Here is a 12484-nt window from a genome sequence, read left to right on the forward strand (position 1 = left end):
GCCATGTGACGAGCAGACGCTGCACGCAAAACCGATGCATGACGAACGGAGTCATCAGTCCTAGGTGCTGGGCCTACAAGGAGAGAGTTATTAATGGGATGGGGAGAGGGAGAAAAAAAAGTATGTGAAGGAGAAAGAAGGGAGGCGTCAGCAGTAGCCTGTTTTCGCTTACCCGCCCTGCTGTATGCAGCAAGTAAGGCGACCCGGCTGATGGCACCACGCGACGGCATGAGTTTATTTGTGTATGTGCAATTCATGGTTGTACGTGGGTTGGGATACTGCCAGGACGCCCACACCTAGACAGGAGGACGATTAGGGTCCTCACCCAAAGCCTTTGGCTCAAAAGCCTAACCGCAAGGCAGCGGTGTTGGGAAAGAAATGCAGATGCATTATCCTTTTTACGGAACAAGTTGCCAGATGTTCCAACCCCCAACCTGGACGGCCAGGAGACTGTGTCAGACCTCTCGGTGTTTGGCGGGAAATGCAGATGCATTATCCTTTTTACGGAACAAGTTGCCAGATGTTCCAACCCCCAACCTGGACGGCCAGGAGACTGTGTTTGTCAGACCTCTAACCATTGACCAACCTAGTATGAGAGACTGTGACTGTCGGGGGACACTCCACTATAGCTCAATGGATGGGAGTCGGGATGGCTCAAGTGTTTGGAGAGTGAATATACTGACAGGAAGTTCCGTGGTTCGTACCCGACCTATGCCACTCGACTTCCCCTGTCTAGGCTTGGGCGACCTGGCAGTATCCCAGCCCTCGTGCCTGCTTGGTGTGGATAGCAGCTAGGCACCCAAAGGGTGCTACAGCTGAACGATTATTATAGCTCAATGGATCGCTGAGGTGCGCGAACCGTCACACCACGGTAAGGTCCAGTCTCTTCATGACGGAAGGTACTGACAGAGGTGGGATTCGAACCCACGCCCTTTCGGACTGGTGCCTTAAACGGGCGCCTTAGACCGCTCGGCCATTCAGCCGATGGGTAGCGAAAAGGACGGGGTTTGGCCAGTACAAGTTTCGCTATGGATGCTGATTTCAGTTCACAAAACATGCCGTGCTAATGGAAACGCGATCTTTGTTTGGCAGTAATGCCCTCTTATGTAGCACTTATCACAGCCGTACTAGGAACTACGCCCTTTCATTCGCATGACAAACGAGCGTTCTGGTTTATCACAAATAATTGCATCCAAAACGGCGCAACAGTGCAGGCCAATAATGACAAAGCCCAGGCACAGAAACTCCTCAACTTCCTGCACCACGTCCTCGGGGTTAGCAACTTCTCCATGAGACCTACTAGAACCGCAGGGTTTGTTATAGTACTCCCTTCGAGGGGAGGAATGTCGTTGTCGTTTGGGCCTGCAGATGTTATGCCAGCGTTTCGTTTCGAAGAAAAAGCGAACCGTGGCTACAAGGTGCCTCTTGGGTGAATAAAATGAAGTCTTGCCTGCTTTATGGACGCAGGTTGGGGAACTCTATCAGGTGAATGAAACACCAACAGACTTCACGAGACTTAAGAGCGTTTGAAACAACGACAATTTTTGAAAAAATCTGAATGCATGTTGTCTGTTCCTGAGTGCGAAAAACGCTGCCGCACCTCGTCATCTTTCTCATTAACCAAAGGCTCAGGAAAGCGGATGCGTTACCATCATTAGGGTCCGAAGAGGATTACGTCGTGAAATCATCATCATCATCGACAGCGTGACATCAGTGTTCAACACCGATGCTTCACTGCCGTACGTCGTGAAAAGCACTTTGGGACGAGCGCTGTTGCTATGCCACAGGTACTTCTCAATTGATCACACACCGGCACCTAAACAACTCTTGTCTCGTTGTGAGACAAGGGAGGAACACATGTGTCGTTGCAAGGCTTCTGAAAAATAATCCAGATTCTCCACTTGTACATTAGAAAAGCTCTTGAACCACACGTATGTCATCCATTGATAGTCGTCCAGCTGTAACACCCTTTCGGTTCTTAGCTACCATTGCACCGAAAAGAAGAACGGGAGCTGAGGTATTGCCAGGCTGCCCAAGCCTACGCAGGAGCAGTCGAGCTACAGAGGTTGAGTGCTAACCGCGGACCTTCCTGTTACTAAGTTCATGCCTTAACCACTGATCCCTCACAACCGTTTGCAGCCCCGTTCTTATCAGGCTCATTAGTCAGTCAATTTAAGTAGGTATGGTGCCTTAAAACGAAAACACAGCTAGGGTGCCATGCAAAGCTTACAGGATGCTATGTGTCTTCCGACGCGTGGTACACTTTGGACTAGGGAGACCGTCTCGAAACTTTCTACATTTATCCGGCCTATGAGGGAGTACTATGCACCGGCTAATTCCCCGTGTAAGAAAAGTGAACATCTGTGGGGCGCCTTCAGATTTCTTACCACCAATGTCTCAGGGGGTTGCTTCTATCGGATGGCGCCAACCGATTTGTAGCGAGGTACTTGGAAACAGGTACTTCAGTCGCAGAAAACATCCAGCCTCATCAGCTGCGGTTGCTCGGTCATGTGTTATGCATGCCGAAATGTCCTCTATATATGCTGTTTCTTCGAAATGGCGCAACTCACGAGGTAGACAATCTGTGACTTGGCAGAAGGCTTTTAAAGTATATTACGAAAAGTTTGTGGTATGTCTTCCAGAATGGTGCCCCTGTAAACCCCTTTTCACTTCACTGGCGACATTGCATGAATTAGCTGCCAATCCATAGCAGTGGCGTTCATTTTTTCTCGTTTCTTTTCAGATTGCCCGATTGTTCATTTGCAGGTTGTTGCGAGAGTCGACTAGCTCCAGGTCGTGATTAAGCGGGAGACAGAATAGAAAGGCGTAATGTACGCTTTAGTCACATAATAACGGTAGTAAATGAGCTGAAAATATAAAGTGAGAATCACGGGTTAATAGTGTATGAAACGTATTGTTTACACAGTCACGATACAGGTGTGGACACCGTAGGATGCATATAGTAGGTTGGCACCAGGTCCCTCCCCTCATCCGCTCCTTTCCCTCCGTTCGCTTTAGGGCTTTGTGGTTGTATGGTAATGGAGCATTCGTGCCAGCCACGGAATTGCTGTCTCTGGTGGCTGATTACGACAGGTATCGTTTTTGGAGCGTTGGTTTTCCTCCAAGCCAAAATGAACTCGAGCTAGCTCATTGGTTATGGCGCCAGTTTGCGGACCAGAAGGTCCGTTGTTAGAACCAAATCTCAGCATCTCGACTGCTGCTGTCTAGGCCTGGGCAGCTTGGCAGTATCCCATCCCTCGCGCCTCCTGTCGGTATGGCAGCTAGGCATCGAGACGGTGTTACAGCTGAACGACTATCCTTTTTTGTTATCCAAGCTGAAATAACATGCAACCCTCGAATCCCGTCTCTTGTTGTAATCTGATCTCTTTTTAGAGGATTTTCTGTAATTCATATTATATGAATTAGGCCACTCAGTAGTTTCTTGCCAAGCTTTGCTAATCTCACAATCACATCCTCCGTTTCCTCCAGAGGGGCATCAATCGTCGACCAGACAATCGAAACAATCGCACCCAAGAAACCACTTGTAGCAAATGACACGTCTACCACAGACAAGTAGGTTCCTATTTGTAACATTATGTTTACGCTTCTTTCGACCATATTTTGACTAATTTTCACTCCTAGGCATTCGAGTCATCCGGTTTCCGAAACGGCTGCAGCCAAACCAAGTCTTCTAACTCATCTCCTACTTGGTCGTAGTCGTATTAGCAGGCAAGTGAAACTATATTTTGTATAAGGATGTATTTGGGGGAAAACAGAAGTCCGAGGACAGCCACACCTACAGATTTGACTGCAGATCATGCTCGACCAAGCCTGCTTATACAGTACGTTGCTCTTGAATTCCATAACACATTTTTCGTCGAGTTCGGTTGCCGATCCGAAAAACCCCGTGAATGAGACTGTTTTTCAGAAGAAATCTGTCGTTTCAGATGCATTAAATGTGTCACTCACGTTGGACACAAACCAGTCGCCGAAGCGTTCAGACACTGAGCAAGTTTAGATATAGTGTTCGTTTTAGTCTGGTAGTGTTTCATCTCCACAGAGTGAATTCAACAGTATAGTCGGTTTGGAAGGAGCGACTGAAACCAGTGAAGATTTTGACGAGGGTACGAACAGGTGCTGCTCGTCTACCAGGCTTTCTCTGGAACAGAAGTAATCAGCTCGCCTTGTTAAATCATTCCCATTCCACTCTAGGAGCCAACAAAACGAGTCTACAAATTCTGAGCATGTCCTTTCCCAACCAGCTGAGAGTCAACCATCTAACACTGTGGAGACGTAAGTTACTCACAAGGACTTGGCAAGCCCGTTCTGGCAGCGCATCAGCCACTCCGTTTACAGAAACACTGAACTTTGGAGAATGCAGTGGATCTGTCTCATCAGCGAACAATGGAGTGCGGACGGTGTAAGTTACCTTAGTGTCTTCGTTTTATATTGGGCAAGGCCAGTCGTGCCCCCAATGGTATATGCTGTTTAGTCCACTTAGAATTCACAGTATTCATATGGTCTGGTTCAAAAGTGGTTTCAATGTACCCATTTACTCTTTTCAGGAGCATGAAACGACGTCGTACGAGACGAGTGTATTTGTAAGTACCTCACCAATTTTATAGACTTGTCGTTATCATGGCTGTTGCAGTCAGTGTCACTCCCCCATTTGCCTTAAATAAACCTACAGGTGTACCAAGGGCCAAGTGTGAGAATGGTTGGTTAGACTCTGTGTATGCACTTGAATGGAATAAATTCAAATCCTGCGTCGTGATAATCTTATCGCGTGCTTCCGTGTAAGCAGGTTGTGTCCCCAACTAACGGCTGCTTTCGAAAACTGATGATTTTGACTAATCGCATTTTGTTCAGTCATCGATCTTTGCTAAGGACCTGTGCAAAGGGTGAATGTCAATGAGGTGTACGTGCAAGTCGGTCGGTTCGTGCGTTGTCAAGTGGCGAGCAAGTCGAGTCACGAACAGGCGAGTGCAAAAGTTACAAGGGGCATCGCGGCATTTAAAGCGCACTTCTGTCCTTCAATTCAGGCTCTCTGATCAGCTTTGGGTAAATTCTCGCCATCGTTGCCCGTGATTCTATGATATGTTTGAGCACTCATCATCATAGGTCACCGCTGAACTTATTGCTTCTTTGGGCGTCCAATCGGCAGTCGGCTTTTCTGACCCAGATGATTGACACAGTCCCCACTGCGACTTTGGCGAATTTTGAGGGTCTCTTTAGGGTACAAACATTCTGGAATTATTTTCGGGAATCGACATTTCTGACAACTCTTTTTTAGGCATATTAACGTAAAATTGTCAGTGTAGACCAAGTGACGCAGTCGGTCCAGTGGAGCACGCGTCATCCTACCAAGGAACATACGAGATCTCTGTTTTGACGAAACCGTGCAGCAAGTCTCAGAAATTTTCGGTGAACAGTCGTCTCTGTTTAATATTCACCATTATAGTGTGAAACTATCGAAAAGGAATCTGAAGATTATATCGCTTATGCCTATAGGGTCACTCTTGAATGTGAACGATTCAAGTTATCTACCCTGACGGAAGACTAGTTCAAGTGTCTCATTTTCACATGCGGCTTTCAGTCGCATTCAGAGTGACATCAGAGCGAGGCTACTGAACAACATTAAACAGTCTCCCCGGGGTAACGATGCAGTCCATTACTCATTAGTCCCAGCGCCTTTTGGATCTCAAACACGACACGACCATTTTGGAGGGGCCATTATTCAACCCTGCCTCCAGTATTGCCAAAACGAATTCGAAGCAACCTCCCTTGGAGGCAAATTCGAACGAGCAAAGCACCCGTCGGCATGCTGGCAGTGTGGCGAATGACATTTTGTACGATTGTATCCTTGTTCAGTGTGCAATCGACGTGGACACAAGGAAAACCAGTGCCGGACACGGAAACCTAGCCGAACACTTAGCCAAGCCCGGAAATGACGAAACAGGCGGGGCCAGTCACAACCCCGGTTTAACGGAGAACCTGCCACCTATGAGAACCATGTTGAATGCTCCTTGGAAGTACGTAACGATCAGAGCGACTGCACTCGACACGGCCCCCAATATTACGGTTGTCCGCCGTCGTTCCTGGAAGAACCTTGGATCACTGAAGTACATATCGACAATGAACACTATCAGAAATGCGTCAGGAGGTAAGCTTCATTGCCTTGGTGAATTTGACTATGAGATAGAGATAGCAGGCCATCATGATGGCGGCATTGTCTACTTCGCCGCTTGTGATCTTAACCATCTGGATATAGATAGGATTGGTCATTTGCATCTTTCAACATTGCCGATCGACCACTTGTGCCCATTATCACCAGAAGGAAGACAGCCAATGTTTCGGTATGGAAACCGCGTGCTTGTGAAAGACTATCGCCTTGGGCACCGAAACTGGACTGTTATTTTGCTCTCAAAAGAATCGTCCAGGTGATTTGTAGTATCCGGATTGGGTCATCCAATATGGAAACGGTATGTAAATCAGCTATGGCCGACTGAGTGCCAGTCCATGACGGGCCCATAGCTGCAACCGAGACACTGGACCAGTTGCGTCAGAAAACAGGTAAAACCTTTTCACTTCTCACGATTTAAGGTTGTCACCTTGTCGTGCTGGTCCGGCTCCTGTACTGCGACTGGCTGGCTCGCAGTTCCCAAAGGTTCACCCTTACCTTGAAGGTTCAACGGGCAGCCGTCCGACAAAGAACAGCTAGTGCCTGTACTGTGATATATCTTATTGCGAGACGTTCTGGAAATAAACTCATAGTGTTCTCTGCGATGAGAGTGTGGAGGCAATGAAGCACTTCCTCCAGGCGACCAGCATGTCCGTATTCATTGAAGCAGCGATGCCGCCTTTCTCAGAGGAAGGGCTCTTTTGAAAAGTTCAGCCCTAATGGCCCAGATGTAGAGTGTTTTCACTGCAAGCAACAGCCACGTCCTATTTCAGTCGGTCAAAAGACAACAGCGAAGAAGACAGAACAGCAACTCATTCATAGAATCGTCTCCTGAGCGATGGGTTGAACACTTCAGAAAATAGTTCAGCTGGTCTCGTCGAGCACAGCTGCTGGAAGAACCCAGCGGGCCTGAATACGACATTGACACCAGCTAACCGTCAACAACATGAATCAATCATCGACCAATCCTTCAACGCAACAGGGCATCTGGTCCGAATGGTCTGCTCCTCGCACTTTTTAAAGAAGGCGGCGAGGCCCTGGTGAACCTGACGACCATACTTAAGATGATTTGGAATGAAAACAGAATACCCGTGGAACAGAACTCCTTGACCGTCATCCAAGGAGTCAAAAAGGGCGCAAGAACAGCATGCAAAATCCATCTTGGCATCATCCTGGTAATCCGTCGTATCTAGGGTGCTCTCACATTATTTTTAGGAGGTTGATCGATTATTGGGAGAAACAGATTCTCGGGAACCATCCATCCGAAGCCCCATCCGAAGCTTCATAGAGCACATTTTTTACAGTGAGCCAAGTTTTTGAATAGCACTACTCACTCAAAAGTCCCACGTTAGTCTGTTTTCTTGATCTGAAGCTTTTGACTAGTGAGCCAAGTTTTTGAATAGCACTACTCACTCAAAAGTCCCACGTTAGTCTGTTTTCTTGATCTGAAAGCTGCTTTTGACTCTCTCGATCGTCGGAACCTTTGGCAATATATGGCTATCAAGGATGCCCCTTCTAAACTTTCATCCCTTATGACGGCACTGTATGTGAATTCCTGTGGGCGCATGTTAGTATACGGGAAGCTCTTGTCTGAGTGCACCACGTCCAGTGATTTGCAAAGTGCCGAGGTGACGTCAGTTTGTCCGTCAGTGGCAGAGTTTACACTATGTTAGCGCGATCCATAATGCTTTGTGGATCAGAAGCATAAGCTGTACGCGCAGAGGACGCGCGATAGTTGTCAATGTTTGGCCATGGATGTCTTCGAGGCATTGGTCGGGAGTACATCGGATTAGTGGTGCTTAGGTACAGCAGATGGTTTTAGGAAAAAGGAACTCTGTCGCGATAGATTAATTACTTTACGCATGCCAGCTGACCGTCTGCATCACAGAGCTGTTTTCACCCAGCCCTATGCTGAGTGGAAACGACCCAGAATCGGACAGTCTATTACCTGCCAATGAGGTACGAAGATAATAACCAGTCGGGGTGACACGTGCTACCTCCTTGGATGGGGACTTCGTGACTCAACTCACCAATCGTTAATGATACTGGCAGAATTGGCCCAATCACGCAATCAATGGTGCCTATGCATCAAAGCTATTGCCTTCAGTGTGCTGCTACCCATTTCCCGAACTAACTGAACGTACCGTTGCCCCTAAAGCTTGGCTGTATCTCCGACTTCTTCCTTTCCAGTGATTGAAACTTTAGTAGCTGGAACCAGCGTACCTATGGCACTCGGTTGATGGCTGATAAATTCAGATTGAATTGATTTGATTAAGTCAAGTGGATAGCGACTTGAACCTGGTAATCCCATCTAGCTGATCCCTCTACGCCCACCTTGTACAAAGTGATACTTCATGTTGCTGATCTTTTCTGGGTCGAACTACGTATACTTTAAAACTCAACCAAAATCCGCCCTATGGTTTGCTCGTTGTCAGTTCCCAATGGAGGCTCGGTAGTTATTTGGATGAGACAATATGTTAACGCACTAGTGGTCATTTCATCAGCGCGTGATTAGGTCAAAGCTCAAATTTCTCAAATTTCTTCAAATTTCTTAGCTGTCCATACCGTTCAGTGGGTTGTCTGACTGTCCTCAGTATTTCAGTTGATGAAATGAAGTCATTAACAAATTATAGTTCATATTTCACCATGTCTTTAGAAGATTATAAGACGTCAGTTTGATTCTTTGTTTTTTCTTACTCATTAGCGTGGATGGGAGGGCCATGTGCACAGAGTATCTTAGTTTATGGCTGTGAAACTTCACACTTGCGTATCGAGGATACTGAACGTCTTCAGACGTTTCGTCGTCATTATCTTCACAGCATATCAGATGTTACTTATTCCTTGGTCTCAACATGCAGTGGCCCTTTCCACGCGGGAAGTTGTTTTTCTGTGGCGTGTAGTGTCATTGTTACCCACGAATTAGGTGTTTTATTGTCTGTGTACCAGGCCAGCGAATTCCTCCAAGAAGAGTTTAGGTGCAAAAGACTATAATTTCGTTTTTGTAAAAATACTACTATTTAAGAGCTAAGGTAATAAAGGTATGTAGATGCTAGCTTACGTTGGTCGGCAGTTATTTATTAATGCCATCTTGCTATACCTCGTCCGGCTTATGTGTGATTTATCTTCCCGTTTCTGCAGTGACTCCGAAAGTGATACTGACACTCTTCCTGCCACTGGGTGTGACACGCAGTGAGTCGCTTTTTAATTATATGCGTCTGAGATTCGATCATTTTTATTTTCCGGCTTGACTTGTCCCTGAGTAAAAATATCCTACGACGCTGTTAAAAATACATATTTCACGTACCATGCTCGCTCTCAAAGAATGCGATCGTCTTGAATGCCCAAACCAAACCATAAGCGCATTCTATTGGGTCGGAGAACACTAGCTCTTAGCTCTGTAGTTACGAAATTTCTGTGTAAAAAATCGATGGACTGAAGGGGAAGACACGAAAAGTTGTGATTTCAATAATTAACTTGAGACAGCGTTACGTAGAATGAAGTGAAAATAAATGTCTTTCCTGGCATCCGAGTTTTATCTGCTTGCAGTTGGTCGTACTCGCTGGGGACAATTTTCGTCGCATATGGAATCGGACAGTTGCAAACTTTCGAATGCATCTGGTGCAATTCATCGGTTGATCGAGCGTTATTTCCTAATCCCACTTATCTCCGGTTCCTAGATGTCGCTATCCATCTTGGTACAGATCCGTACAGATCGAGTTGTCTTCCATTGTGTTTTCTGTGCTACTGGACAGTTTGATCTTGCGGACTGAATGATTGCTCCATCTCCTGTTTACTTTGGATGTGGTAGTGGGTTGCACAAATGGCGGTTGGAGTTAGCCAGCTCACTGTTTGCACAAGCTGTTTACAAGCTTTCTGTAATGTATTACCCTCTAAATGAGGAGGCCAAACCCTAAATTACCCTTGAGTCACTTTCGCATTACTTCTGGTACTCCGTTTTGGTCGAGCTGGCCGTTTTCAAAGGACGTAGCCATTGGCGCTTCCCTGTCACCTACTTTTGTCTGCTAGCATTACCGTTGTCGATCTTTCAATATTCTCATTCAAGCACACATATTTCGTTTACAAAAGAGCAGCTCCGAAATAAATACATGCTGTTGTGTTCCATAGTCCCCATAATTTTGCCGTGTGTGCCAGCCATTCACTGTTTCACCTGAAATCGTTGCACCTTTTCCGTTGTTGGAAGCTTCCGAGTTCTACTGTTCAAGTTCATGATCTTTTTTTTATAATATTGTACATCTGGGTCATACGGATGCCCATAGAGCTATTTGACCCTTGTTTGTTGACTACTGATTCCTAGTTTTCCCTCCTTTGTAATGGGAACCGACTTTTGTTTCCATTTGGCCGTGATGAGCACTCGACCGGTGCATAGGGCCCGAGAAGTCAGCGGAGAAGTTGACCAATGTCCCAGGTATGGAAATTTCGGTAGCCATATCATCCTCATTCCGACCGTAATGAAACAATGCTACCGTCCTACATAATTACGAGCGTGACCAATCCGTATCGGTCAGTGCAATAAAATCCCCGAACAGTTCTTGATGCTACATTGCGGCGATTCGACAGTGTTGACTGGTATGTATTGCATCCAGGAATTCAACTGTCGTGCCCATTATCAACCTCCCTGACCAATCAAATCCTTTTCGTTGCTTTGGAACTCAATACGTCCAGCTCGAGTATCACACGCTCTTTTTGGAAGGACTTCTTGAGTACCCTAATTCCCGGATCAGGAGATCCTGCTGTTGGAGGTATTTCCAGCGACACGCGGACAAGGAAGGAACAGCGGCATGCCTTACTATTCTGCTAATTTTACGCACTGCGGGTAGGCCTTAATTCTGCAACACAATAGTTCTATCGACTTTTGGATCCGGGTACACTTGTTTGTCGTTACATCAGCATCATTGGATAGTTACTCCCTAACCTCAGAAATAGTCGTGAGAATCCACCACGGCTCATAGTATTGGAGAAGGTTTGTGGTAGAGTGGTTGGTCGAAACCGGGTACCTTCGATATTTCTCCTTTTCCTCTATGTAGACTTACTGAAGTTCTCGTCATCAGGGAATCTGAATTTTGAACTGACACTCAATTGGCATGCAAGCAATAATCGAATGAAGCACGCGTTATTATCTTCTACGGATAGCAGATATATCATGTATCTGGTGCATTCGTGCTCACTCAGTTTGCTTTTGGGTCCTAATATCCGAATAGTTGACCATCCACTATTTGGACATAGCTTTTTCACACAGTAAATTGGTCCGGATGGTTTTGCTTCATAAGAATCATAGCAGAGTCAATCAAACCGGCTATCCAGACAGTACGTGTCCATGGGTGCGACAATGACGGCTATTCACTTGAGTTCGGTATACTCTACCACTTTATCACGAAACCCTCAACATATTTACACAAGTGAGGGTTTTGTTCTGGTTGAATCTTGGAGTATCTAAACAGCGTTTGAGTTATGGTTGTCTATAGTTTTCCGCTGTAAGCAGCTTGCGGTAATTTGTTTCATTGACAGTTATAATATCTTCGTTTGCTTTTGTTCATCTTCACTTTGTTTGCTATTGTCATTCTCAGCGAATGGACCACAACCCCGATTGCCAGTCGTGTTAAAACCGTCTCCACGATCCAAAAGAAGAGAAGGTAGGTTATAACGCAGTTAGCTAATGTGAAATCTGAGTTTCTTTGGGTTTGACTTTATGAGAACGAGACTGTACAAATCGCTCATTCAACTCCCGGTCATTTTCATTTGGAAGGTTGCGCTACCAACTTCGTGCTTTCAAATAGTGTCTTGATGGGGTAACAAGAAGTATATCAACTAGCGTTTTGATGTATGCAATTTTGTCGCCATCCGCTGTGCCTACTCTTCTGACTTTATTTTTCGGTATTTTTCTTTGTCCGAAGCCTGCCCTGGTCATTGCCGGCTTCCTGGATGGGGACCCCGAGACGGTCCACATCAATGGTTAGAGACATTGTCAGACATGACCCAGTCGTGCCCTAAGTTGCGCCCGTGCATCCAAGCTATTGCCTTCAATGCATAGCTCCATTCCCAATCCCACCACTTAACAGTACAACTACAGTGCTATAATTATTCACTAATTTATCAGCTCCCGCCTCCAATGCGCAGCTACCTACCCCACCTCCCCGAATCATCGGTGAACGAAGCTGTGGCAGCTACAACCACTGTACGACGAGTACGCGGTTATTACAGCTCTTGCGCGTACGCTGGATTCCCTCTGTATTGATGTATGTTGTCTGTCAGAAACAAGGACGCAGGATGCAAGTACTGTAATCG

General features: G+C 46.2%; 1 protein-coding gene across 1 annotated transcript in view; it reads left to right on the forward strand.

Moving 5' to 3' along the window:
* The window catches only part of T265_15602 (hypothetical protein), a gene marked incomplete at both ends in the record, with an annotated part of 24122 nt that overhangs the window by 6647 nt on the left and 4991 nt on the right, over positions 1 to 12484 (forward strand). The window contains 5 exon segments of the mRNA XM_009178727.1: positions 3490 to 3573; positions 3643 to 3733; positions 4037 to 4124; positions 4213 to 4420; positions 11767 to 11832. Coding sequence (XP_009176991.1) covers positions 3490 to 3573; positions 3643 to 3733; positions 4037 to 4124; positions 4213 to 4420; positions 11767 to 11832 — 537 coding nt within the window.

Source organism: Opisthorchis viverrini, assembly GCF_000715545.1.
Source record: "Opisthorchis viverrini unplaced genomic scaffold opera_v5_636, whole genome shotgun sequence".
NCBI classification, from domain to species: domain Eukaryota; kingdom Metazoa; phylum Platyhelminthes; class Trematoda; order Opisthorchiida; family Opisthorchiidae; genus Opisthorchis; species Opisthorchis viverrini.